The sequence below is a fragment of the Bufo bufo genome, chromosome 4 (assembly GCF_905171765.1).
Source record: "Bufo bufo chromosome 4, aBufBuf1.1, whole genome shotgun sequence".
Lineage (NCBI taxonomy): Eukaryota > Metazoa > Chordata > Amphibia > Anura > Bufonidae > Bufo > Bufo bufo.
In genome coordinates, this window is record NC_053392.1 from 450997617 (window position 1) to 451023879 (window position 26263).

A 26263-nucleotide genomic window follows, 5' to 3' on the forward strand; every position below is an offset into this window, starting at 1 on the left:
TTTGACAACGTCCGGATTTCCTTCTACCCGGACTTCTCCACAGAGGTGCAGAAACAACGCAGGCAATTCACAGCAGTGAGAGTTCGGTTGCGGGAGAAAGGCCTTGTCTACGCCATGATGTATCCAGCACGTCTCAGAGTCCAAGATGGTGATGTGGTGAAATTCTTCGCCACCCCAGAGGAGGCGTCTGACTGGCTGGACCGCAGGGGCTGAGTAAATTGGGACTTGTGTACTGAGAGTCTTATTTCATGTTCAGGATGGTCACTTTATATGTGTGAGCTGAGTGTGCTAAAATTAGGTTGTCCTACTGCCTAGGTTCAGTTCTTAGGTTTACCTAGAGTAGTGGGCGGCAGCACGGGCCTCCCCGTCCTGATCTACTAGAGAGGAGATTGATCATGGGGTATTCAGGCTTGGATAGGTTGGGGATATCTGGGCAGGGTGGGGGGAGTTGCCCGCAGTTCTGGGCATGTTGGGATGGTTTTACTGCATTCTTGAAGTATGGGTGTGACTGTGTCTATGTATGGCTTGGGTGGTGCATTTTCCTTGTGGGGTATAGCTTTGACACTCCACCGTAATGGCAATCTGTCGGTTTGTCTCCTGGAATGTCAGGGGACTAAATGATAAAATTAAAAGATCCCTTGTCTTCAATTTTGTAAAGAAACATAACCCTGATATATTGATATTGCAGGAGACACATCTACAGGGGCGGAAATTGCTGGCGTTGAAGAGACCTTGGGTGGGAGCTGCTTACCATGCGGTATATAGTTCCAGAGCGAGAGGTGTGTCAATTCTAGTGGCGAAGTCCCTTCCCTTCCGATCTTACTCTGTTCAGACTGACATGATGGGGCGTTTTGTGATCCTTCATGCTGCAATCAGAGGCATTGATTATCTCGTGATAGGGGTGTATGTCCCCCCCCCCTTTTCAGAGGGATGTGTTGGATGAAATTATGAAACGTGTTGCAGTGTTGCCTCCGGTGCCTCTGATTGTGCTTGGGGATTATAATGCGGTGTTAGACCGTTCGATGGATAGGCTTCGCCCTGGGGGGGCGCATACTGATGCGTTGAATTCCTGGGCAGAGGTATTTGCTCTAACAGAGGGCTGGAGATATATGCACCCTGACCTTCGGCAATACTCTTGCTATTCGGCTTCCTATGCAGCGTTCTCCCGGATCGATTTAGTATTTCTCAGTAAGGAGCTGTTACCCTCGCTGGTAGCCACGGAATATTTGCCGAGAGGCATTTCTGACCATGCCCCCCTATTGGTGATTCTGAGACAGCCGCTTGCACCTGCCGAAAGGCTATGGAGACTTGATAGTAAATGGCTTGAGGTGTTGCCGGTGGTTTGGGCTGCACAGCAGGGGATGAAGGATTATTGGGAACTTAATGAGGGCTCTACTAATCCTCTGGTGGAGTGGGAGGCATTTAAAGCTGTGCTACGTGGTACGTTGATTCAGGCAATTGCATCATACAGGAAAGAGCTGAGTGCCACTAGAGTTAAACTAGAAGACGAGGTAGTAGGGAAGGAGCAGGCTTATATCACAGACCCAAATGGTGTGAACCGTAGTTTATGGGATGAGGCCCAGAGGAAACTTAACTTGCATCTCACTGAGTATACCCAGAAGAAGTTGCTGTTCCAGAGGCGCCTAGTCTTTGCAGAGGGCGACAAAAATGGGAGTGCCTTGGCTTTCCTGGCTAGGACCGAGGTGCCACAGACGGTAGTTCCGCACATTACCTGCGGGGATGGCTTGAAGGTATATCGACCGGCAGATATTTGTGAACAGTTTGTTCAGTTCTATACTGACCTATACAGTTCTAAATCCACTTCCTCCCCAGAGGGGATTCGTTCATTCCTTCAATCCATCCCACTTACACCTTTGGCTGCAGCTGATAGCAAATATTTAGGGAGAGCCATTGATGAAGGGGAGGTCAGGGCAGCAATCGAGGACATGGCGCCTGGGAAGTCGCCTGGTCCGGACGGCTTCCCGATTGAATGGTACAGGTTGGATGTTACTTTACAATCTGCACTTTTACTCAGGCTTTTTGATTATGCATGTGGGTCCGGGAAGTTGCCTTCTTCCTTTGGGGAGGCGACCATCGTGGTAATTCACAAAGTTGGGAAGCCTCCGGATCAGTGTGCTTCATACAGGCCGATTTCCCTTCTAAACACGGATGCCAAGATCTTGGCCAAAGTTCTGGCTAAGCGTCTTGGTGAGGTGATACTGTCCATTATTGACCCTGATCAATCTGGTTTTATGCCCGGGAAGACGACTGATATAAATCTTAGGAGATTATTTACCAACTTGCAGGTCAGGCACGATAATGCGGGTTCAAGAGTCTTGGCAGCCCTAGATAACGAGAAGGCCTTTGACTTGGTGGAGTGGCATTTTATTTGGGAGACAATGTTTCGCCTTTGTTTCCCTTCCTCCTTTGTTAAGTGGGTCAAATTGTTATATCAGGCACCTATAGTACGGATTAGAGTGAATGGAGTCATGTCCAGGCCCTTCAGGCTGTATAGAGGCACTAGGCAAGGGTGTCCTCTGTCCCCTTTGTTGTTCGCCCTGATAATGGAACCTTTGACACAGCTGATCAACAATAGCTCTCTGATAGAGGGGTGGTTGATAGCCGGGATTCAGGAGAAGGTGTCACTGTACGCGGATGACCTGTTAGTCTACTTGGCTGACCCTGGCCCTTCCTTAGAGACCCTGCTAGACGTGGTGAATGGATATGGGGGATACTCGGGACTACGGGTAAACTGGACCAAGTCTAGTTTATGTATTATAGATGTAGATGAACCTGTGGACATCTCCCCGGTATCACCACTGAGGGTAGTGGAAAGCTTTCTTTACCTAGGAATACATATCCATAGGGACCCTAAGCAGTTCTGTCATTTGAATCTGAGACCTACTATGGAATATGTCACGCGTAAGCTGGAAGCCTGGGAAAATCTTCCTTTGACCCTGGTGGGAAGAATCAACATTGTTAAGATGGTGTTGCTCCCCAAACTTCTGTATATTTATAGAGCAGCTCCGGTTAGGATCCCTAAGTCCCATTTTGACATTTTGGATAGAACCTTGTCCCGTTTCTTGTGGCTCCATCGGTCCCCCAGACTTGCGAGAAAGACACTGAAGGCTTCCTACGTACAGGGGGGTTTGCAGCTTCCGGATATGTATATTTATTATATAGCTACGCACCTAATGTATGCATCTTGGTGGATTAGGGCAGATGCCAATAACCCAGCGGTGGTATTAGAGGCGGCGCTGGCTGGATGATATGAAGCTCTAACTAATCTGGTGTACAGGGGGGGAAGGCCCACAGGTCCTGGGATATATACGGATTCTATGGTGACAGTCAGCGAGGCTTGGGTGAGATTTGTGGAGATACATACTGAAAATCAGGCGGGGGATACCTGGTCCCCTTATATTCCATTATGGCGTAACAAGCTTCTTCCAGAGCTCTTGCACCTTTCCGATTTTGAATTCTGGCCTAGGAAGGGCCTTAAGTATCTAACTCAATTGTTCCATGAAGGGATCTTCCGTTCCTTTGAGAGCCTGCGGGCTGAGTTCCGGCTGCCCCAGACGAGCTTTTACCGCTTCCTCCAATTGAGACATGCCTGTGAGAAACAATTTAAATCCCTGTCCTTAAAATTAGAGTGTGGCCCGCTAGAGTCAATAGCCAGAAGGAAAATCCCATGCAAACCTATATCTTCCTTTTATGCTGAAATTGTCAAAATGCAAGAATCCCCTATTAGGGTTTTCTTTGTTAAATGGGCTGAGGATATCCCGGAGTTGGAGGATGCTCATTTGGAGGAGTGTCGTCTGAGATGGAAAACGTCGGTTATAAGTGCTAGAGATCAGCTCATTCAAGCTAAGTGGATGCACAGAGTGTACTTGACCCCACTGCGTCTTTATCAGATGCGGCAAATACCGAATCCTGGATGTGACAGATGTGGAGAGGCGAGGGGCTCTTTCTTTCATATGGTGTGGCACTGCCCGGTGATGAAGTCATACTGGAAGGGAATATGTAACTTTATTAATGTCAGGTTAGGGCTCCCAGGGATCTGTAATCCTGTAATTTGTTTACTAGGGTTAGTCTCTGAAGCTACTCCTTCCAAATATAATAGAATATTATTAAGATTGTTGATGTTCTATGGGAGGAAGAATATACTTTTGAACTGGAAACCGCCCAAGTGTCCTACAGTGAGCCAATGGGTACTCCTGATAAATAAAGACCTGCAAATGTACAAATTGACATACGAGGCAAGGGGATTGCCTGATCGATTTGATAATATCTGGGGCCTTTGGGTCCAGGCGGAGGGTACAACTTGAAGTCATTGGCGATGGCGAATGTATCACCCATTGTATGAATGTGAGTGTGTATGCGGTTTGAGTGAGTCCTAGAACTAGTTTGGTGGAAACAGCGACACCTTGTATTAAAGTCACTTATATGTCCTTTATGGTCAAGATATATGTTAACATTTGACTTGCTCATGTGAGTGCATGGGTCATGGAAGGATTGTTCTCCTCTATTCTCCCCTTGGGAGTGTTGTATTAAATGCAAAATGTTAAATAAACGCTATTTAAAAAAAAAACTGAGCACGTGCGGCCTTCTCAGTGAGCAGGACAAGGAAATAAGAAATATAACAAATAGCAGGTGGCGCTACACAGATACATGTTATTGAATAACTCAGTGGCCATACAAAATGTTTAATTACATGCAATTACAAAAGAATCCAGATCCAGGTGCTGGTTTGAAAACTGAAATATTTTTGTGGGACAACCCCTTTAACTGCCTAGGTATCTAACAGGTAAATAGCAGGGTCATGGGGAACAGAACATGTAGAGCATATATATAATGCTTGTCAGTCTGCCTCTCATCTTCCCTCCATTTCAGTCTGCCTCTCATCTCCCTACCCATGCTATCTAAAAGACAAAATATTTGCTGCCCATAGCAACCAATCACAGCACAGTTTTCATTATTTGCCCATAGAAACTAGTAACATCACAGCTTTCATTTTACTACAGAACTTCCAAATCTGCCTTATCCTGTGTGTTGTCAGAAAATAAATGTCTTTTGTGATTCAGAGTGCTAAACAAGCTCTTTGTTGCCCATGGCAACAAATTATGTAGCTTGCATTTTATGCACTAATAGAACTATAGCTGCTGAGGCACTGCTTCTCATCCTGCCTCTCATTTCCCTGCATGTGTTATTTAAAAAGACAATCTGTTTGTTGCATATAGCAACCAATCACAGCATAGCTTTCAGTTTGCCCATATCAACCAACAAAAACAAACAAAAAGTGTTGAGAGAATCAAAGTTACCGAAGCGGACTTCAATCTGCATTTCAGGAAAAACTATTTTTTTTGTAAAATTCAGCAAAGTAGCCGAATCGAATTTTGAAGAACTTTGCTTATCTCTAATCACCAATGAAAGGGTGTCTTCACAAACCCTTCATGTCTAGATACATGAATAAACATATACATAAATTAAAATGTAACTTTTAAACTTTGATTTTAAAACTTTCAACTTTATTTCATGTCATTAAACATCTGTGAATCCCGTCACCAAAAATAAAGTAGTTATAATCTCTTTGAAAAAAAAAAAAAAAAAAAAAAAAAGATAGCTCATCAATATCCGATCAGCGGGGACCAAGATCTGGACCTCCACCCCCATTATGATCAGCGGATAGAAGAGGCAAGGTGCTCCGTTAGCGCTGTAGGCTATTCCCAGGCCATGTGACGTCAAAATACATTGGTCACATGGCCTAGTTGCAGCAAAGCCCAATTGAAGTGAATGGGGATGAGCCGCAATACCAAACACAGCTGTTATACTATGTACAGCGCTGTGCTTGGTAAGCTGCTGGAAGTCAGCAGTGCTCTCCACAGCTCAGGTGAACGTGGCGACTCCCTAAAGCAGCTAATCAGTTGATCCTCAGGATAGAATCATTATCATTTCCTGGATAATGCCTTTAAAAACAGAAGAGAATAAAAAAAAAGTCTCTGAAATAAAAAAATTAAAAGTTCTATTGCCAACCCAAACACTCTCTTCAGGAGCTATTTCCTTTATACAGTCCTGATGAAAGGTTTAGGATGGCAAAAAATCATATTTAGCATGGCTGGATCTTAACAAGATTCCAAGTAGAGCTTTAACATGCAACAAGAAGAAATGGGAGTGAGACAAAACATTTTTTGAGCATTCAATTTAATGAAAACAACGAATAAACTGAAACAGGCTGTTTTTCAGCTTATCAAAAGTTTAGGACCACACCTCCAACCAAAACAGAAATCCAACTTCCAAACATGAACTCAGTAATGAATAGCTCCGCCGTTATTGTTTATCACTTCAAAAATTTGTTTCGGCATGCTTGATGCAAGCATTTCCATGAGGTGAGTGGGAACATTTCTCCAAGTGGTGAAGACGGCCGGACGAAGGCCATCTACTGTCTGGAACTGTTGTCCATTTTTGTAAACTTCCCTTGCCATCCATCCCCAAAGGTTCTCAATTGGATTTAGATCAGGGGAACACGCAGGATGGGCCAAAAGGGTGATGTTATTTTCCTGGAAGAAGTCCCTTGTCCTGCGGTCATTTTGTACTGTAGCGTTGTCCTGTTGAAAAACCCAGTCGTTACCAGACAGACGAGGGCTCTCAGTCATGAGGAATTCTCTCTGCAACATCTGGACATAGCCAGCAGCTGTTTGACGCCCCTGCACTTCATGTGATGACCGAAGTGACGTCACCACAGGTCCTGTTCAGCAAAGGAGACAGAACGAGATGCCGGGCAGCGCGAGCAAGTGGATTAAGGGGAGTTAAAAAATTTTTTACAATTTTTTAACCCCTCCAGCGCTATTTTACTATGCATTCTGTATTCTGAATGCTATTATTTTCCCTTATAACCATGTTATAAGGGAAAATAATAATGATCGGGTCCCCATCCCGATCGTCTCCTAGCAACCGTGCGTGAAAATCGCACCACATCCGCACTTGCTTGCGATTTTCACGCAACCCCATTCACTTCTATGGGGCCTGCATTGCGTGAAAAACGCAGAATATAGAGCATGCTGCGATTTTCACGCAACGCACCAGTGATGCATGAAAATCACCGCTCATGTGAACAGCCCCATAGAAATGAATGGGTCGGTATTCAGTGCGGGTGCAATGCGTTCAACTCACGCATCGCATCGCATCCGCGCGGAATACTCACCCGTGTGAAAGGGGCCTTGGAGTCGGACATGTACCCCCCTTTGTCATCATGCATTGAAAATCATTCCATATTAAGTACTTCTTTGAGTGTATTTACAACCATTTTCCTTCCATTTTACTCTATTATGGTTTGTACTATATATCAGATCATGAAGCTATTAATAATTTGTGTGTATTTATAATCATACCCTTCTTATCGGTGTTCCATTATGGATTTTATCATGTTCTATGGATTTTAATGTATTTTAGAGTTAAATGTAATATTTTATCTGTTTTTGAATCAAAGAAGTGCAATACAAAATGTATTTTTCATTGGATAATTAAAACTAATCATGAGACACATTATAAGAAAAAAAACGCATAAGTAGACGAAAAAACGCAACAAAACCGCACAATGGTGTGAAAGCTGAGAACTCCCACCGGACTAACAAAGAGGCCTCTATACAGATGATCATAAAAATTGGATAAAGATATTCGAATTACTGGAGCGCTCCAAACAGAACAAAAATTTTTATCCAACTTACGGCATCAGTTCCCGAGATACTTCGCTGTGAGACACAAGCTGGAATCCCGTTGCAGACCACGTGACACGCCGGCGTCTGCTTGAGCAGTTTGGGATAACACACACAGCAGCGACTTTAATATCGGGTATGTAATGCCGAAATATTGGACATATTAAATTGCAACCTACGTTTCCTATAAGAACAATATAAAAACTCGCTCAAGGTTTTGATTGTAAAGAACTTTTATTCATTGTTACAAGGAACTTTACATATTTTGCTCTTCAGTGTCTTCAAATCATAGCTTTTATATATCCATTATCATATGGCTTTGCAATTTTTTGTTTTTATTTTATTGTGATTCTATTGTGATTTTTATTGAGCTTTTTTATTTCCATTTATATTAAACAGTGTTATCACGTCATATACTGTATATTGTAATCTGTATCCACACATATAGAGTGCCAGTCCATACTATTAATTTATTTTCAATATTCTTCTCTGTAAGGGTGATACAGCCATTTGGACTAGAGCACCTGCTCCCTGATCACATAGGAGTGAGCTATTTCTATTATCTTTGTCTACCATGTATTTAATATGGTCACAAATTATTTCTTAGTGTTTGTCTCTCTCGCCCCACCAATATTTGTTCTTAGGCTGCATTCACACATAAAGTTGGAAAAACACCACAAAACCTATTTTTTTATTTTTTACCTTTTTACTGAAAAATGCCAGCTCCAGATGTTACCTTTAGTTTTATCGGAAATACACTGCCTGTCCAAAAAAAAAAAAAGAAGAAGCCACCACCAAAAAGACCCTTTAGCTTTGATTACGGCACACATTCGCTGTGGCATTGTTTCGATAAGCTTCTGCAATGTCACAAAATTTATTTCCATCCAGTGTTGCATTAATTTTTCACCAAGATCTTGCATTGATGATGGTAGAGTCTGACTGCTGCTCAAAGCCTTCTCCAGCACATTTCAAAGATTCTCAATGGGGTTAAGGTGCAGACACTGTGGTGGCCAATCCATGTATGAAAATGATGTCTCATGCTCCCTGAACCACTCTTTCACAATTGGAGCCCGATGAATCCTGGCATTGTCATCTTGGAATATGCCCGTGCCATCAGGGATGAAAAAATCCATTGATGGAATAACCTGGTCATTCAGTATGTTCATGTAGTCAGCTGACCTCATTCTTGGAGCACATACTGTTGCTGAACCTAGACCTGACCAACCCCAGATCATAGCACTGCCCCCACAGGCTTGTAGAGTAGGCACTAGGCACGATGGGTGCATCACTTCATCTGCCTCTCTTCTTACCCTGATGCGCCCATCACTCTGGAACAGGGTAAATCTGGACTCATCAGACCACATGACCTCCTTCCATTGCTCCAGAGTCCAATCTTTATGATGCTCCCTAGCAAATTGAAGCCTTTTTTTCTGGTTTGCCTCACTGATTAGTGGTTTTCTTACGGCTACACAGCTGTTCAGTCCCAATCCCTTGGGTTCCCTTTGCATTGTGCGTGTGGAAATGCTCTTACTTTCACTATTAAACATAGCCCTGAGTTCTACTGTTTTTCTTCGATTTGATTTCACCAAATGTTTAAGTGATCGCCGATCACGATCATTCAGAATTTTTTTCCCGCCACATTTCTTCCTCTAATACGATGGGTCCCCAATATCCTTCCAGTTTTTAATAATGCGTTGGACAGTTCTTAACCCAATTTTAGTAGTTTCTGCAATCTCCTTAGATTTTTTCTCTCCTTGATGCATGCCAATGATTTGACCCTTCTCAAGCAGACTAACATCTTTTCTACGACCACGAGATGTGTCTTTCGACATGGTTGTTTACGAAACGAGAAGCAACTCATTGCACCAGTTGGGGTTAAATAACTTATTGCCAGCTGAAAGATAATCGCCCATGCAGTAATTATCCAATAGGAGGCTCATAACTATTTGCTTAGTTAAATCCAGGTGGTGACTTTTCTTTGGGACAGGCAGTGTATAATACGTTGGACGCACAATTTATTATTTATTTTTTTTGGTGGCATTTCCTTGTCTCTCTGAGTCTTTGACCAGGGTTAGCCTCAGGTTACATTACAATCTGAGCGAGTACTCTTTTTGTCCCCCCCCCCCCCAACAGACTCCTCCACAACCATTATAGGGTATTAATTGCACTAAATTAGTAGCATCAATTTTAAAATGTGATGATAATGTCTGTAAAGCGCTGTGGAATATGTCAGCACTATATAAGTGAGTACAATAAATAAATAAATAAAATGTAAATAAAAAAGGTTTTCCAAAAATTTTTTACACTGCTGACCTATCCTCAAGATAAGTCATCAGCCGATCAGCTGTTTGAGGAGATTGAAATGCTCCTGTGAGTGCCACTACCGCCTCACAGCTTACCAAGCACAGGGCGGTACATTTTAAAGCGGATGTGCTTGGTAACGCAGCTCAGACCCATTCACTTGAATGGGACTGAGCTGCACCTAGGCTATATGACCAATGAAAGTGACATCACTGGCCTAGGGTAAGCTGCCAGAAGGCCTCCGTGTTCATGTAGTGCCGCAGCCTTCTTAAACAGCTGATCGGCTGGGGTGTAGGTGTCAGAACCTCACTGATGACCTATTCAGAGGTTAGATCATCAGCATTAAAAAGCTGGAAATCCCTCTAATCTTATGGAGAGAAGAATGCATATTTAAAGGGATATTTCCATCTGGCACATTTAAGGCATATCCATAGGATATGCTATAACTGTTTGATCGTGTAACTCCCATCTCTGGGAGCTGCTCTATTCTCAAAAATGGGGACCGGAAATTAATGGAATGCAAGCTGCACATGTGCGCCAATCCCTCTATTCACCACTATGGGACTTTCAAAAATAGCTGAGCGCTAGCTTACCTATTTTTAGAAGTCTCGTAGCAGTGAATGGAGACGACACATGCATATGCAGTGGTAGTGGTGCCATTCCAAGCTCAAATACAACACAAGAACCAAGCATGGTACATAAATACAACACCAGAACCAAGCTCACCACATAAATACAGCACCACAACCGAGCATGATACAGCACCAGAACCAAGCTCATTACATAAATACAGCACCATAGCCAAGCGCAGTACATAAATACAGCACCACAACCAAGCATGATACAGCACCAAAACCAAGCGCAGTATATAAATACAGCACCAAAACCAAGCTCATTACATAAATACAGCACCATAGCCAAGCGCAGTACATAAATACAGCACCATAGCCAAGCGCAGTACATAAATACAGCACCATAGCCAAGCGCAGTACATAAATACAGCACCAGAACCAAGCTCATTACATAAATACAGCACAACAACCAAGCATGATACAGCACCAGAACCAAGCTCATTACATAAATATAGCACCATAGCCAAGCACAGTACATAAATACAGCACCAAAACCAAGCTCATTACATAAATACAGCACCATAGCCAAGCGCAGTACATAAATACAGCACCATAGCCAAGCGCAGTACATAAATACAGCACCATAGCCAAGCGCAGTACATAAATACAGCACCAGAACCAAGCTCATTACATAAATACAGCACCATAGCCAAGCGCAGTACATAAATACAGCACCAAAACCAAGTTCATCACAAAAATACAGCACAACAACCAAGCATGATACAGCACCAGAACCAAGCTCATTACATAAATATAGCACCATAGCCAAGCACAGTACATAAATACAGCACCAAAACCAAGCTCATTACATAAATACAGCACCAGAACCAAGGACTGAACATAATCATAGGTATTCTGGGAGTAGTAGTAATAGAATACTATGACACATCATCACGTTGTAGACGAGTAACTACAGTACTGATCAGAGTTAGTGACTAAATAAACATTTACAAATAGTGACTTACAGGTGATGTTTCCTCAGTTACTCTCTTTCCTTTCCATCCTGTTCAGACCCCCATGATGACGTCTCTCTTCCACAGCTTGTCTCTGCATAGCTTAACGCCCAAATGTATTCACCTACTTGCTTTACCAACACATCTGCATCCTATGTTCTAACACAAACTTCTCTAAATGCTGTGCCCTGAATATAATACTAACATACACTGTGCCCTGGAATACAATCATGTCACATACTATGCCCTCTGAAAATAAGGCACAAACACATAATGCCCTTAAAGGTAGTGCCCCATATATAGAGGCTAATCCTCTGTCCCCCCTTATATAGCGCCACACACTCTGTGTCCCAGGTATATATAGCCTCATGCTATATGCCCCCATATGTAGGGCCACATGTGTTTTGCCCACTGTATATAGTGCCTGGATCTGTGCCCTTTATATAGTGCCAGGATCTATAAACCCTTTATATAGTGCCCCTTGCTTTGTGCCCCCTTAATATGGTGCCGGATTCGGTGCCCCCTTTATATAGTGCAAATTGCTCTGTTCAACCTTTATATAGGGCCTCTTGCTCTGTGCAACCTTTATATAGGGCCTCTTGCTCTGTGCAACCTTTATATAGGGCCTCTTGCTCTGTGCAACCTTTATATAGGGCCTCTTGCTCTGTGCTCCCTTTATATAGGGCTTCTTGCTCTGTGCCCCGGAATAACACTTCACGCTCACAGCCCCCTATAGTCCCTTATGGATGGTGCCTCCTGCTCTGTGCCCTGCTACAGTGTGCCTTATCTTATAAACACTTCTGACCAGGCTTGCATCAACAGAACATTGCGCATGCCACATGCATTACAGGAAAGCACCAAATAGAGGACAGGGAATAACTGGTTCTCTGCCTCGCCATTCTGCAATTTTTGTAATGTAGGCAGCACGAAGATGTCATTGTGTCACCTGCAACACTCTGCAGATGCGGGCTGAATGGCAGGAAACCAACAGTTTCCTTGTCTTGCCAGTGCTGAAGCAAATGCATACGATTTTGAAAAGACCTAGAACATACCCTTACCCTTCACATGAGTTATGCCCCCTAAGTGCTCCTACACAGTATTTATACCTCCTTAGTGCCCATACCCCATAGTTCTGCCCCCTTAGGGCCCCAAAACAGTAAAATGACCCCCTAGATGCCCCACCCAGTAAAGTACCTCCTTAGTGTCCCTACAAAATAAACAGCCCCCTTAATACCTCCATCCAGTAGTGCTGCCCCCTTAGAGCTCCCACAAAGAAGTGGGCCCCCTTAGTGTTAATAAAATAAAAAAAATGTAATACATAGCAGACATGTTCCATCTATGAAAAAAGAACATTCAGCTCTCCCCAGCAAATGCAATGTGGTGACGTCATCATGCCTGCTGAGATGAGAACAAACTGGCCGATTCTCCCCATGAAATGATTCTCAGCCTGTGCGGTCCTTCTACACAGCCCAGCAAGCACCATCTGTCACTGCATTGGGCCTGCTGTTGGCATTCAACTACACTGCGTGCAGAATTATTAGGCAAATGAGTATTTTGACCACATCATCCTCTTTATGCATGTTGTCTTACTCCAAGCTGTATAGGCTCGAAAGCCTACTACCAATTAAGCATATTAGGTGATGTGCATCTCTGTAATGAGAAGGGGTGTGGTCTAATGACATCAACACCCTATATTAGGTGTGCATAATTATTAGGCAACTTCCTTTCCTTTGGCAAAATGGGTCAAAAGAAGGACTTGACAGGCTCAGAAAAGTCAAAAATAGTGAGATATCTTGCAGAGGGATGCAGCACTCTTAAAATTGCAAAGCTTCTGAAGCGTGATCATCGAACAATCAAGCGTTTCATTCAAAATAGTCAACAGGGTCGCAAGAATCGTGTGGAAAAACCAAGGCGCAAAATGAACTGAGAAAAGTCAAGCGTGCAGCTGCCAAGATGCCACTTGCCACCAGTTTGGCCATATTTCAGAGCTGCAACATCACTGGAGTGCCCAAAAGCACAAGGTGTGCAATACTCAGAGACATGGCCAAGGTAAGAAAGGCTGAAAGATGACCACCACTGAACAAGACACACAAGCTGAAATGTCAAGACTGGGCCAAGAAATATCTCAAGACTGATTTTTCTAAGGTTTTATGGACTGATGAAATGAGAGTGAGTCTTGATGGGCCAGATGGATGGGCACGTGGCTGGATTGGTAAAGGGCAGCGAGCTCCAGTCCGACTCAGACGCCAGCCAGGTGGAGGTAGAGTTCTGGTTTGGGCTGGTATCATCAAAGATGAGCTTGTGGGGCCTTTTCGGGTTGAGGATGGAGTCAAGCTCAACTCCCAGTCCTACTGCCAGTTTCTGGAAGACACCTTCTTCAAGCAGTGGTACAGGAAGAAGTCTGCATCCTTCAAGAAAAACATGATTTTCATGCAGGACAATGCTCCATCACACGCGTCCAAGTACTCCACAGCGTGGCTGGCAAGAAAGGGTATAAAACAAGAAAATCTAATGACATGGCCTCCTTGTTCACCTGATCTGAACCCCATTGAGAACCTGTGGTCCATCATCAAATGTGAGATTTACAAGGAGGGAAAACAGTACACCTGTCTGAACAGTGTCTGGGAGGCTGTGGTTGCTGCTGCACGCAATGTTGATGGTGAACAGATCAAAACACTGACAGAATCCATGGATGGCAGGCTTTTGAGTGTCCTTGCAAAGAAAGGTGGCTATATTGGTCACTGATTTGTTTTTGTTTTGTTTTTGAATGTCAGAAATGTATATTTGTGAATGTTGAGATGTTATATTGGTTTCACTGGTAAAAATAAATAATTGAAATGGGTATATATTTGTTTTTTGTTAAGTTGCCTAATAATTATGCACAGTAATAGTCACCTGCACACACAGATATCCCCCTAAAATTGCTAAAACTAAAAACTACTTCCAAAAATATTCAGCTTTGATATTAATGAGTTTTTTGGGTTCATTGAGAACATGGTTGTTGTTCAATAATAAAATTAATCCTCAAAAATACAACTTGCCTAATAATTCTGCACTCCCTGTATATATGCATCCTGTGATGATCAGCACCATTCAGTTGAATGAGACTTAGCTGTAGACACATTTGAGTGCAGGAGCACCCTGAAACTGGGTGAGTCGGCCCAGTGACCGGGTGCTCAACAAAGGGGACCTTTGGCCGGGCAACTCTCAATGTTTTTTTTAAAAACGCAGCATCTTGAAGCAATGCCAATTCAATCCATCCTGTTCTATACAGTAAAAAAAAATGACGGAAATGGAAACTTTATTTATGTGTTATCACGAAAACACCACAGAAAAAATGCCAAATGAAAATAAAATGTATGTGATATGCCACAATTCTTATATCCTGCCAGACCTAAAAGAACTTAGCAGCAGAAAGCAGGTCCTCTACCTTCAGAGGGACATCCATAGCCTCTGCACTGCAGGATCAACATGGTTAGAGATACTGGACAGTAATTTATCGGCAGCTTCAGGGTCAGTGGTCTTTAGGGAGTAGAGGTTGCTGTAGTAGTCTGTGACGACCCCCATCACTGCCTAATATTTTTGTTCTTTTTTGTGGGTTTAAAAAAAAAAAATCAAACTACATGTGAAAGTAGTGTTTGCATTTTATAATTGCGTTCTTGCTTGGCATTTTTTTTTTATCTTTGCTTTTTTCCATATAGAAGACACAGACTTCATAGGCATAGGGGAGGGCACACAAAAAATACCAATAAAAAATCAACAGGGCCAAAATGCATCAAAAACACAGTAAAATCTGATCAGATCAGGCTTTGTTTGGCCAAAAAACACCATACCATCAAGCACTCCTTCAAAAAAAATGCCAGTGATTGTACTACATTTCTTCATTTTAACTGACTTAGGCTACTTTCACACTGGCAGGGTTCAGCAAAAACTCTTCTGTTACAACTATTGGCATCCATTATGAACACATCCGGTTGTATTATCTTTAACATGTAGGAAAAAAGAGAAAATCCAGCTTCCAAACGACCAATTGAATGCTTTAATACAAAAACGTGCTAAAATCCGGACGTGTACACCAGGTCTACGTGTTTCAGATCAATAAATTCAGATCCTCACTCATGACAGCATGATAGTGTAAGACACTGGCCTTAAATAAGAGGCAGGTTCAGCATGCCAGGTGGACACAATCAACACATAGCTCCGCCTCAAACACTTAAAAACATATGCTAAACATGAGAAGAGAAAAGGGGAAAAGCTGCAAAAAATACAGAGAAAGTGTACCAGGGTCAATAATGTAATATAAGATCATGTCTGCGATTTAGACCTGTTGGTACACAAGTACCCATAGTAAAAATCCTGTATGATTCTCTATTTAAAAGAACTCTCCTGTGATCACCTCCACGTTTGGGGATTTTAACCCTTTCCACTCCTTGCACCACAAGGCTACTGGCATCACCTGCATGACGAGCCGCATAGTGTGAACTGACCACAGAAACATTTCGGGTCAGCGCATGTGGAATATCAGAAATATGTCGGCGAATTCTGGTTTTGAGGCTGTTGGAAGTACAGCCTATGTATTGTAAGCGGCATGTCATGCAGTTGAATATTCCACATGCGCTGACCCGAAATGTTTCTGCGGAAACAATGTGGGGTCCCTGTTTTTTCAAACCTAGCCTAGGTTAACCCCTTCAAGATCAAGCCATTTTTCAGCTAAAGGACCAGGCGCTTTTGCAAATCTGGCGTGTCACTTTATGTGGTAATAACTTTGGAACGCTTTTACTTATCCAAGCCATTCTGAGAATGTTTTCTCGTGACACATTGTACTTCATGACTTCATGAAAAAATCCAAAATTGTACTTCATGAAAGTGGTCGATATGTTTTACCTTTATTTATTTTAAAAAAATCCAAAATTTACAGAACATTTGGAAAATTTGAAATGGTTAAACTTCAAAAAATATTAACTTAACATTTGCCATATGCCTCCTTTATGTTGGCATTATTTTATAAATGTCATTTTATTTTTTAAGACAATTGCCAAAACCTCCCTTTTAATTCAATCAGAAATCACTTTGAGTGGCTGAAATAATAGAAACCACCTATAACTGACTCCAAATTGGAAACTACCCCCCTCAAATTATTCAAAACTGATTTTATAAACTTTGTTAACCCTTTAGGTGTTCCACAAGAATTAAAGGAAAATGGAGGTGAAATTTCAAAATTCAAATTTTCCATTTTAATACATTTTTCCCTGTAAAACAGCAAAGGTTAACAGCCAAACAAACATCGATATTTATTACCCTGATTCCACAGTTTATAGAAACACCCCATATGTGGTCGTAAACTGCTGTATGGGCACAAAGCAGGGCTCAGAATGAAGGAGCACCATATGATTTTTGGAGGACAGATTTTGCTGGAATGGTTTTCAAGCGCAGTGTCACGTTTGAAGAGACACTAAGGTACCCCTACAGTGGAAACACCCAAAATGTGACCCCATTTTTGAATCTACTCCCCTCATGTAATTTATTTTTAGGGTTTGACCCCATAGGCTTTTCATGGAATTTTGAAAAATGTGGCTATGGAAAATGTAAAATTACTTTTTTCCAATAAAATGTTTCTTTAGCTCCAGATTTATTTTCACAAAGGGATAACAGAAAAAAAGCACCCCAATATTTGTTACCCATTTTCTCCTGAATACGGCAGCACACCATATGTGGTCATAAACCTTTGTATGGGCACACAGCAAAGCTCAGAAGAGGAGAGCCATACGGCTTTTGGAGGGCAGATTTCACTCAAATAATTTTTATGCAATATGTTGCATTTGAAGACTCCCTGAGGTGCCCCTACAGTACAAACCCACATAAAGTGACCCCATTTTGGAAACTACACTCCCAATGGTATTTTTAAAGGGGTGTAGTTTGCACTTTAGCCCAACAGGAGCTTCACAGAATTTAGAAACACTTGGCCGTGAAAATGAAAAATTACGTATTTTACAAGAAAATTTTGATTTAGGCCCACATATTTCATTTTCACAAGGAGTAACAGGAGAATTCACAATTTGTTACTCATTTTCTTCTGAATACAACACCCCATATGTGGTCGTAAGGTGCTGTAAGGGTGCACTGCAGGGCACAGAAGGGAAGCAGCGCCATGTGTATTTGAGGCCTAGTTTGGTGATTTATACAGCAAGAAGTGAACTCATTTTAGAAATCACACCTCTCAAAGAATTTATCAATGGATATAGTGAGCATTTTGACCCAGCAGGTGTTTTGCAAAATTAATTCACAGCAGATGGTGAATTTGCCAAGAGAAATATCTTGGCAAAAGACAACTTTTCCCATTTTTTTATACAAAGTTGGCATTTGACCAAGATATTTATCTCACCCAGCATGGGTATATGTAAAATGACACCCCAAAACACATTCCCCAACTTCTACTGAATACGGAGATACCAGATGTGTGACACTTTTTTGCAGCCTAGGTGGGCAAAGGGGCCCATATTCCAAAGAGCACCTTTCGGATTTCACTGGTCATTTTTTACAGAATTTGATTTCAAACTCCTTACCACACATTTGGGCCCCTAGAATGCCAGGGCAGTATAACTACCCCACAAGTGACCCCATTTTGGAAAGAAGACACCCCAAGGTATTCGCTGATGGGCATAGTGAGTTCATGGAAGTTTTTATTTTTTGTCACAAGTTAGTGGAATATGAGACTTTGTAAGAAAAAATAAAAAAAATAAAAATCATCATTTTCCACTAACTTGTGACAAAAAATAAAAAATTCTAGGAACTTGCCATGCCCCTCACGGAGTACCCTGGGGTGTCTTCTTTCCAAAACGGGGTCACTTGTGGGGTAGTTATACTGCCCTGGCATTTTCCAGGGGCCCTAATGTGTTGTAAGTAGGTAAATGTACTGTGAAATCCGAAAGGTGCTCTTTGGAATGTGGGCCCCTTTGCCCACCTAGGCTGCAATAAAGTGCCACACATGTGGTATCTCCGTATTCAGGAGAAGTTGGGGAATGTGTTTTGGGGTGTCATTTTACATATACCCATGCTGGGTGAGATAAATATCTTGGTCAAAAGCCAACTTTGTATAAAAAAATGGGAAAAGTTGTCTTTTGCCAAGATATTTCTCTCACCCAGCATGGGCATATGTAAAATGACACCCCAAAACACATTCCCCAACTTCTCCTGAGTACGGAGATACCAGATGTGTGACACTTTTTTGCAGCCTAGATGCGCAAAGGGGCCCACATTCCTTTTATGAGGGCATTTTTAGACATTTGAATCCCAGACTTCTTCTCACGCTTTAGGGCCCCTAGAATGCCAGGGCAGTATAAATACCCCACATGTGACCCCATTTTGGAAAGAAGACACCCCAAGGTATTCAATGAGGGGCATGGCGAGTTCATAGAAATTTTTTTTTTTTGGCACAAGTTAGCGGAAATAGATTTTATTTATTTTTTTCTCACTTTCCGCTAACTTGGGACAAAAATTTCAATCTTTCATGGACTCAATATGCCCCTCACGGAATACCTTGGGGTGTCTTCTTTCCGAAATGGGGTCACATGTGGGGTATTTATACTGCCCTGGCATTCTAGGGGCCCTAAAGCGTGAGAAGAAGTCTGGAATATAAATGTCTAAAAAATTTTACGCATTTGGATTCCGTGAGGGGTATGGTGAGTTCATGTGAGATTTAATTTTTTGACACAAGTTAGTGGAATATGAGACTTTGTAAGAAAAAAAATATATAATTTCCGCTAACTTGGGCCAAAAAAATGTCTGAATGGAGCCTTACAGAGGGGTGATCAATGACAGGGGGGTGATCAATGACAGGGGGGTGATCAGGGAGTCTATATGGGGTGATCACCCCCCTGTCAGTGATCACCCCCCTATAAGGCTCCATTCAGATGTCCGTATGTGTTTTGCGGATCCGATCCATGTATCCGTGGATCCGTAAAAATCATACGGACATCTGAATGCAGCCTGACAAGGGGGGTGATCAATGACAGGGGGGGTGATCAATGACAGGGGGGGTAATCAATGACAGGGGTGTGATCAGGGAGTCTATATGGGGTGATCACCACAGTCATTGATCATGCCCCTGTAAGGCTCCATTCAGACGTCCGTGTGCGTTTTGCGGATCCGATCCATCTATCAGTGGATCCGTAAAAATCATGCGGACGTCTAAATGGAGCTTTACAGGGGGGTGATCAATGACAGGGGGGTAATCAATGACAGGGGGGTGATCAGGGAGTCTATATGGGGTGATCAGGAGTGATCAAGGGTGAATAAGGGGTTAATAAGTGACCGGGGGGGGGGGGGGGGGGTGTAGTGTAGTGTGGTGCTTGGTGCAACATATTACTGAGCTACCTGTGTCCTCTGGTGGTCGATCCAAACAAAGGGGACCACCAGAGGACCAGGTAGCAGGTATATTAGACGCTGTTATCAAAACAGCGTCTAATATACCTGTTAGGGGTTAAAAAAATCACATCTCCAGCCTGCCAGCGAACGATCGCCGCTGGCAGGCTGGAGATCCACTTTCTTACCTTCCGTTCCTGTGAGCGCGCGCGCCTGTGTGCGCGCGTTCACAGGAAATCTCGGCCATCGCGAGAGGACGCGCCGGCGCGTCCAGGAGGAATGAATCAACCACCTCCAGGACGCGTCTGTGCGTAAGGCGGTCCGGAGGTGGTTAATTCTTGTGGAACACCTAAAGGTTTAACAACGCTTGTAAAATTATATTTGAATTGGGTCATAGTTTCTAAAATGGAGTAATTTATCGGTGGTTTCTATTATGTAAGCCCCACAAAATGAATTCATGACTGAATTGGTCCTTTAAAAAGCAGGTTTTGGAAATGTTCTTACAAATTTAAAAAATTGCATCTAAAATTGTACTTCATCTAACATTCCAAAAAAAATAAAAAATTAATGACTTTTACAAATTGATGCCAACAAAAAGTAGAAATATGGGAAATGTAAATTATAACTAAGGAGAGCGTCACAGGGATAAAAAATAAAAACTCACCTTCTCCCTGGCTGTGACTCTCTCCTCTGTGATTGGACCGCGCTACAGCCAGGGAGAAGGAGACTCTCATTGAGAAACAGGGCGGTGTCCTCCTCCCTGTACCGACGCTATTCTTTAGCATACCAGGTGGGGGAATTCAACAGGGGCATAGCGGGCGAACAGAGCAGTGCCCAGAAAAAATAGTAAGCGCTCTTACATTCATGGGCTATTCCCTACATAACCTGCTACTTATTTCATAATGTCTGGACCCATGAAAGGTCCTCTTTAAAGACGAACACCTGCAAAAATGTTTATTCACTGACCTGCTAGAAAGGTACATGATGTAGTCTGTAGTGAATGAAATCTTCTCCTCAGTGACGGTATTTGTCAGCTATCCCCTCCCGTCTAACTTTTAGCTGTGTCATGTGACAGACTCTCTGATCTCCAAACGGCAGGACTGACATTGAGGCACCCATAGGAATACATAGAGAAACTGACTTCCTGTCCACACATAAGATGCTGTGTTATTTGGAAAGTCTGGTTGCTGGCCACATGACACAGCCGAGAAGCAGAAGGGAGGGGGTAGCTCACAAATACAGACACCGGAAAGAAGATTGCATCATGCACATTTCTAGCAGGTCAGAGAATAACATTTTTTTGCGCGAGTAGAAACTGAAAACTGGGGTAGAAGTTAATTAGAACCTTGCTATTAGATACATGTGTCACACTCATCGTCCCCTGAGCTGACACCAACAGCTCCCATTTGTGGCATTCTAATCAGATATCTTTTTTCAGCCTTATAAACTATGTTACTATGTTAGTTTTAAAAATTAAATGACATCACATGGCTGGATAACCCATTCTGAATACACCACCCTATGAGACCCCCATACAGACTCCCAGAACAGACCCCAGAATTAATACAGACCAAATTAGACCCTAAATGTATACAGACCTCAGATCATACCCCGAATTTATACAGACCCCAGACAACATAAGCAACTCTCCTCTCCTCCTCTAAGTGCCGCCACCACTCTGACTCTTCAGTAGAGCACTTTGTCCTAGCACTGCATCCTGACGTTACAAAGAGTCAGGTCATAATGCATGCTGTTGAAGCTGTATACGGTCAGGACCTAGTGCAGCGCCAGGTGAAAATGACCAGTGGGCAGATTTGGGGTCTAATCTGGAATCTGAATGAATGTGGGCGCTCATCTGCAGTCTGCATTCATTTTGGGGTCTAGTCTGGAGGTCTGTATGAATTTTGGGGTCTGTCTGGAGGTTTATATGAATTTTACTGGTGGGCCCTAGGTACCACAGTCCAAAACTGCTTGTGGAGTCCACACCCCAACCAGTTAGAGCAGTTTTGGCCGCGCAAGGAGCACCTAAACAAGATTAGGTAGGTGGTTTGTATGTTAGGCTTGATCAGTGTAATTACTTTTGCAATAGATAAAGTAAAAATTATAATAAGACAAAATATTCAGAAAATTACCATTTTCAACCGAAGCTAACATACTAGATTCACTCTGACCATTTTCTTGATCATGACCCGCATGGTTAGAAGCCAGACTTGCCCACTGGGATACCCAACGTTTTCTGCCTGATACAGAAAGAACATCCTAAAATTAGAAAAAATAGAATTTGTTAAATTGAGAACTAACACCAACAAAACAAAACTTGCAATAAAAACTGAAAAAAATCATAAATCATAAATAAACCTATAAACATAAAGGGGATCATTTCTTAAAACCGGCATTCTAGACCGCGGTCTTAATAACCCCTATATCTGGCGGTGGATCTGCCTAAGTTATGAAGAGATGCAGGCCTCTACATAACTTAGGCGCAGCTAGTGCCAGTCTAAATGTAAGACAGCTTCCTTGCTGACTTTAGACCATTTTCTATGCCTGAAAAAACGTAGAAAATGATGAATGAGCCCACGCCCACTTTTTAGGCCTGAATTTTCAGAGTGCAGCGCAAATAACCTTTGCACTTCAATCTGCACCAGAAATACACCTAAGGCTACTTTCACACTTGCGGCAGAGAGATCTGGCAAGCAGTTCCGTCGCCGGAACTGCCTGCCGGATACGGCAAAACGTATGCCAACTGATGGCATTAGTAAGACTGATCAGGATCATGATCAGTCTTAAAAATGCATTGAAATGCCGGATCCGTCTTTCCAGTGTCATCCGGCAAAAACGGATCGGGCATTTGCTTTTTTCACATTTTTTTCGGTTCCGGCATTCCAGTATTTAGAATGCCGGATCCGGCACTAATACATTCCTATGGAAAAAAATGCCGGATCCAGCATTCAGGCAAGTTTTTTTTGCCGGAGATAAAACCGTAGTACGCTACGGTTTTCTCTTTTGCCTGATCAGTAAAAATCATTGAACTGAAGACATCCTAAAGCATCCTGAATGGATTACTCTCCATTCAGAATGTATGGGGATATGCCTGATCAGTTCTTTTCCGGTATAGAGCCCCTGTGACGGAACTCTATGCCGGAAAAGAAAAACGCTAGTGTGAAAGTACCCTAATATAGGCGTATTTCTGAATAATAAATAACCTCCAAAATATCTTAGCTGATGGAAACCTCTGAAAAATCCCAGGGATTTCTTTTATACTATAATCACTGTTTTTGCCTTTTATAAAGTTGTGTAAAGAAGAATTTGGAATGACACAATTCAAGGGGTTGTCCGCTTTTTTTTTTTATACTGATGATCTATCTTCAGGTTAGCTTCCAAATATATGAAAAAATACACATAGGGCGTATAGAGCAAAACCTGGGATAACCAAAAGACGAAGAGGGGGAGGGTATGAAAACCACTCACTTTGGGGAGTTTTGCTTAGTGCACAACAACCCAATGTACCAAATAGATTGAAGAGTATCGAGGTAAATGAAGAAGAGACTTCTGGCGGGGGCTGTTTGCTGAAGAAACTTTTGTGATTATGTGTTTTATCATTCTGCGATACCTGAGGAAGGGGCTAGTCCTGCTCCAAAACGCGTTGCTATTTTACAAAAACAAACTAATGTACCAAGACTACACAGTTGAAAGTTTATTCGGCAATACCACCTATATGAAATACCTTAAGCACTATGTAAACACAGATATAGAAGATGTTCGAAAAAATGTAATCTTTATTAAAGTTTAAAGAGGACTTTTCACCTCTCCTGACGTGTTTTAGTAGCGTCATGCATTCCCCATGTAATACCAATTCTGGAGCCTCTATTCCTATGACTATGTTGTGCCGTTCCTTTATAATTTCTACTAGAAGTTATGAATACATTGCTATTAGCCTTCAGTAAAAGTACAGAGGGGAGGTAACAAGTTGGGGGATGTGTACCTGCACAGACTCACTCTATCCAATCAGTGCTGCCATTTTCAGACTGTGCTGGTACACACTCCCAACTGGTTACCTCCCCTCTGTACCCTTACTGAAGGCTGCGGGTGCTTTTGGAGGTGCCATTTTGGGTCTGTAATTTACTGTTCTGAAGAATTTACTTTGTTGTAACCTACTGGGGGTGCCATTTGGCAATGGATTTCTATGTTATAACCATTCCTCCAATTCAATGGATTTCTGGTTTGCTTGTGTACATCTGACCCTAATGTGACATACTCCTGTGGTGTGTGTTTGTCAATGCCAATTCATATATGAGTTTTATTATACTTACTTTAAGGAGGAGCAGTCCCAACCCCTGACATGCCTGTTTTAATAGCTTCATGCATTCCCCAGGTAATACCAATTCTGAAACACCTATTCTTATGGCTCTATGTTATGCCATTCCTTTATTATTTCTAATTGAAGTAATGATTGAATTGCTAACAGCCTTCAGTAAGGGTACCGGATGGTAACAAGTTTGGGGGGGGGGGGGGGGGGTTGTACCTGCACAGTCTGAAAATGGTAGCACTGATTGGATAGAGTGAGTCTGTGCAGGTACACACACCCAACTGGTTACCAAGATTTGCCCGTATTTTGATAGGTGTTGTGAGTTTATTCGACAAGCAGTGCTCATGAGTAGTCTCCTTCTTAATTTCCCTTGGAATACTCAGGATAGGTAAGCAATATCAGATCGTTGGGGGAGCCGAATGCTGGCACTCCCTCCCGATCATCTGTTTGAAGAAAACTCATCTCTGGTACTAGCACTGTGTACTCTTCACTGTTTACCTGCTCGCTGTCAACAATGTAGCAGTGAGCAGTACTGTAATTACAATGAAAGGGATAGCAGTGTTGTAATTACATCTGGTCACAGCTGCAATGATGACAGCGAGCAGGTAAACAGAGATGAGAATACAGTGCTAGTACCAGAGCTGAATTCTCTTCAAACAGCTGATATGCGAGGTATCAGGCGTCTGGCACCCATGATCTGATATTAATCACCTATCCTGAGGTTAAAACTGTGTTTTAGGGTTCAATTAGACGTCCGTAAGAGTTTTGTGGTCCGCAAATTGTGGAACCGCAAAACACGGATACTGGCCATGTGTGTTCCGCATTTGACGGACTGCACATGGCCAGACCTATGACAGAAATGCCTATTCTTGTCCACGATTGCGGACAAGAATAGAACATGCTCTATCTTTTTTTGTTTTTTTACACTGGTAAAATGGAGTAAAAAAAAAATCTTTTATTTATAAAAAAAATACAAAATTTACCAAAAATTTGGAAACATTTGCAAATTTCTAAGTTTCAATTTCTCTACTTCTATAATACATAGTAATAACTCCCAAAATTGTTATTAATTTATATTTCCCATATGTCTACTTCATGTTTGGATCATTTTGGGAATGACATTTAATTTTTTGGGGACATTACAAGGCTTAGAAGTTTAGAAGCAAATCTTGAAATTTTTCAGAAATCTTCAAAAACCCACTTTTTAACCCCTTTGGGACACAGCCTTATTTCACCTTAAGGACCAGGCCATTTTTTGCAAATCTGACCAGTGTCACTTTAAGTGGTGATAACTTTAAAATTGTAATACCTCCAAAAATAGTTATTACTTTACATTCCCCATATGTTTACTTCATGTTTGGATAATTTTGGGAATGATATTTTATTTTTTGGGGATGTTACAAGGCTTAGAAGTTTAGAAGCAAATCTTGAAATTTTTTCAGAAATTTTCAAAAACCCAATTTTTAGGGACCAGTTCAGGTATGAAGTCACTTTGTGAGGCTTACAAAATAGAAACCACCCAAAAATGACCCATTCTAGAAATTACACCCCTCAAGGTATTCAAAACTGATTTTACAAACATCGTTAACCCTTTAAGTGTTCCACAAGAGTTCATGGCAAATGGAGATTAAATTTAAGAATTTCAATTTTTGGGCAAATTTTCCATTTTAATCCATTTTTCCCAGCAACAAAGCAAGGGTTAACAGCCAAATAAAACTCAATATACACTGCTCAAAAAAATAAAGGGAACACTTAAACAACACAATGTAACTCCAAGTCAATCACACTTCTGTGAAATCAAACTGTCCACTTAGAAAGCAACACTGAGTGACAATCAATTTCACATGCTGTTGTGCAAATGGGATAGACAACAGGTGGAAATTATAGGCAATTAGCAAGACACCCCCCAATAAAAGGAGTGGTTCTGCAGGTGGTGACCACAGACCACTTCTCAGTTCCTATGCTTCCTGGCTAATGTTTTGGTCACTTTTGAATGCTGGC

General features: G+C 42.2%; 1 protein-coding gene across 2 annotated transcripts in view; it reads right to left on the reverse strand.

The window, feature by feature from the left end:
- CEP170 (centrosomal protein 170) overlaps positions 1-26263 on the reverse strand; it is a 285415-nt gene that overhangs the window by 149909 nt on the left and 109243 nt on the right. For both annotated transcript variants that reach the window (XM_040429409.1, XM_040429408.1), the window contains exon 10: positions 22089-22215. In XM_040429409.1, the coding sequence (XP_040285343.1) occupies positions 22089-22215 (127 nt within the window). The remainder of the gene's footprint in view (positions 1-22088; positions 22216-26263) is intronic.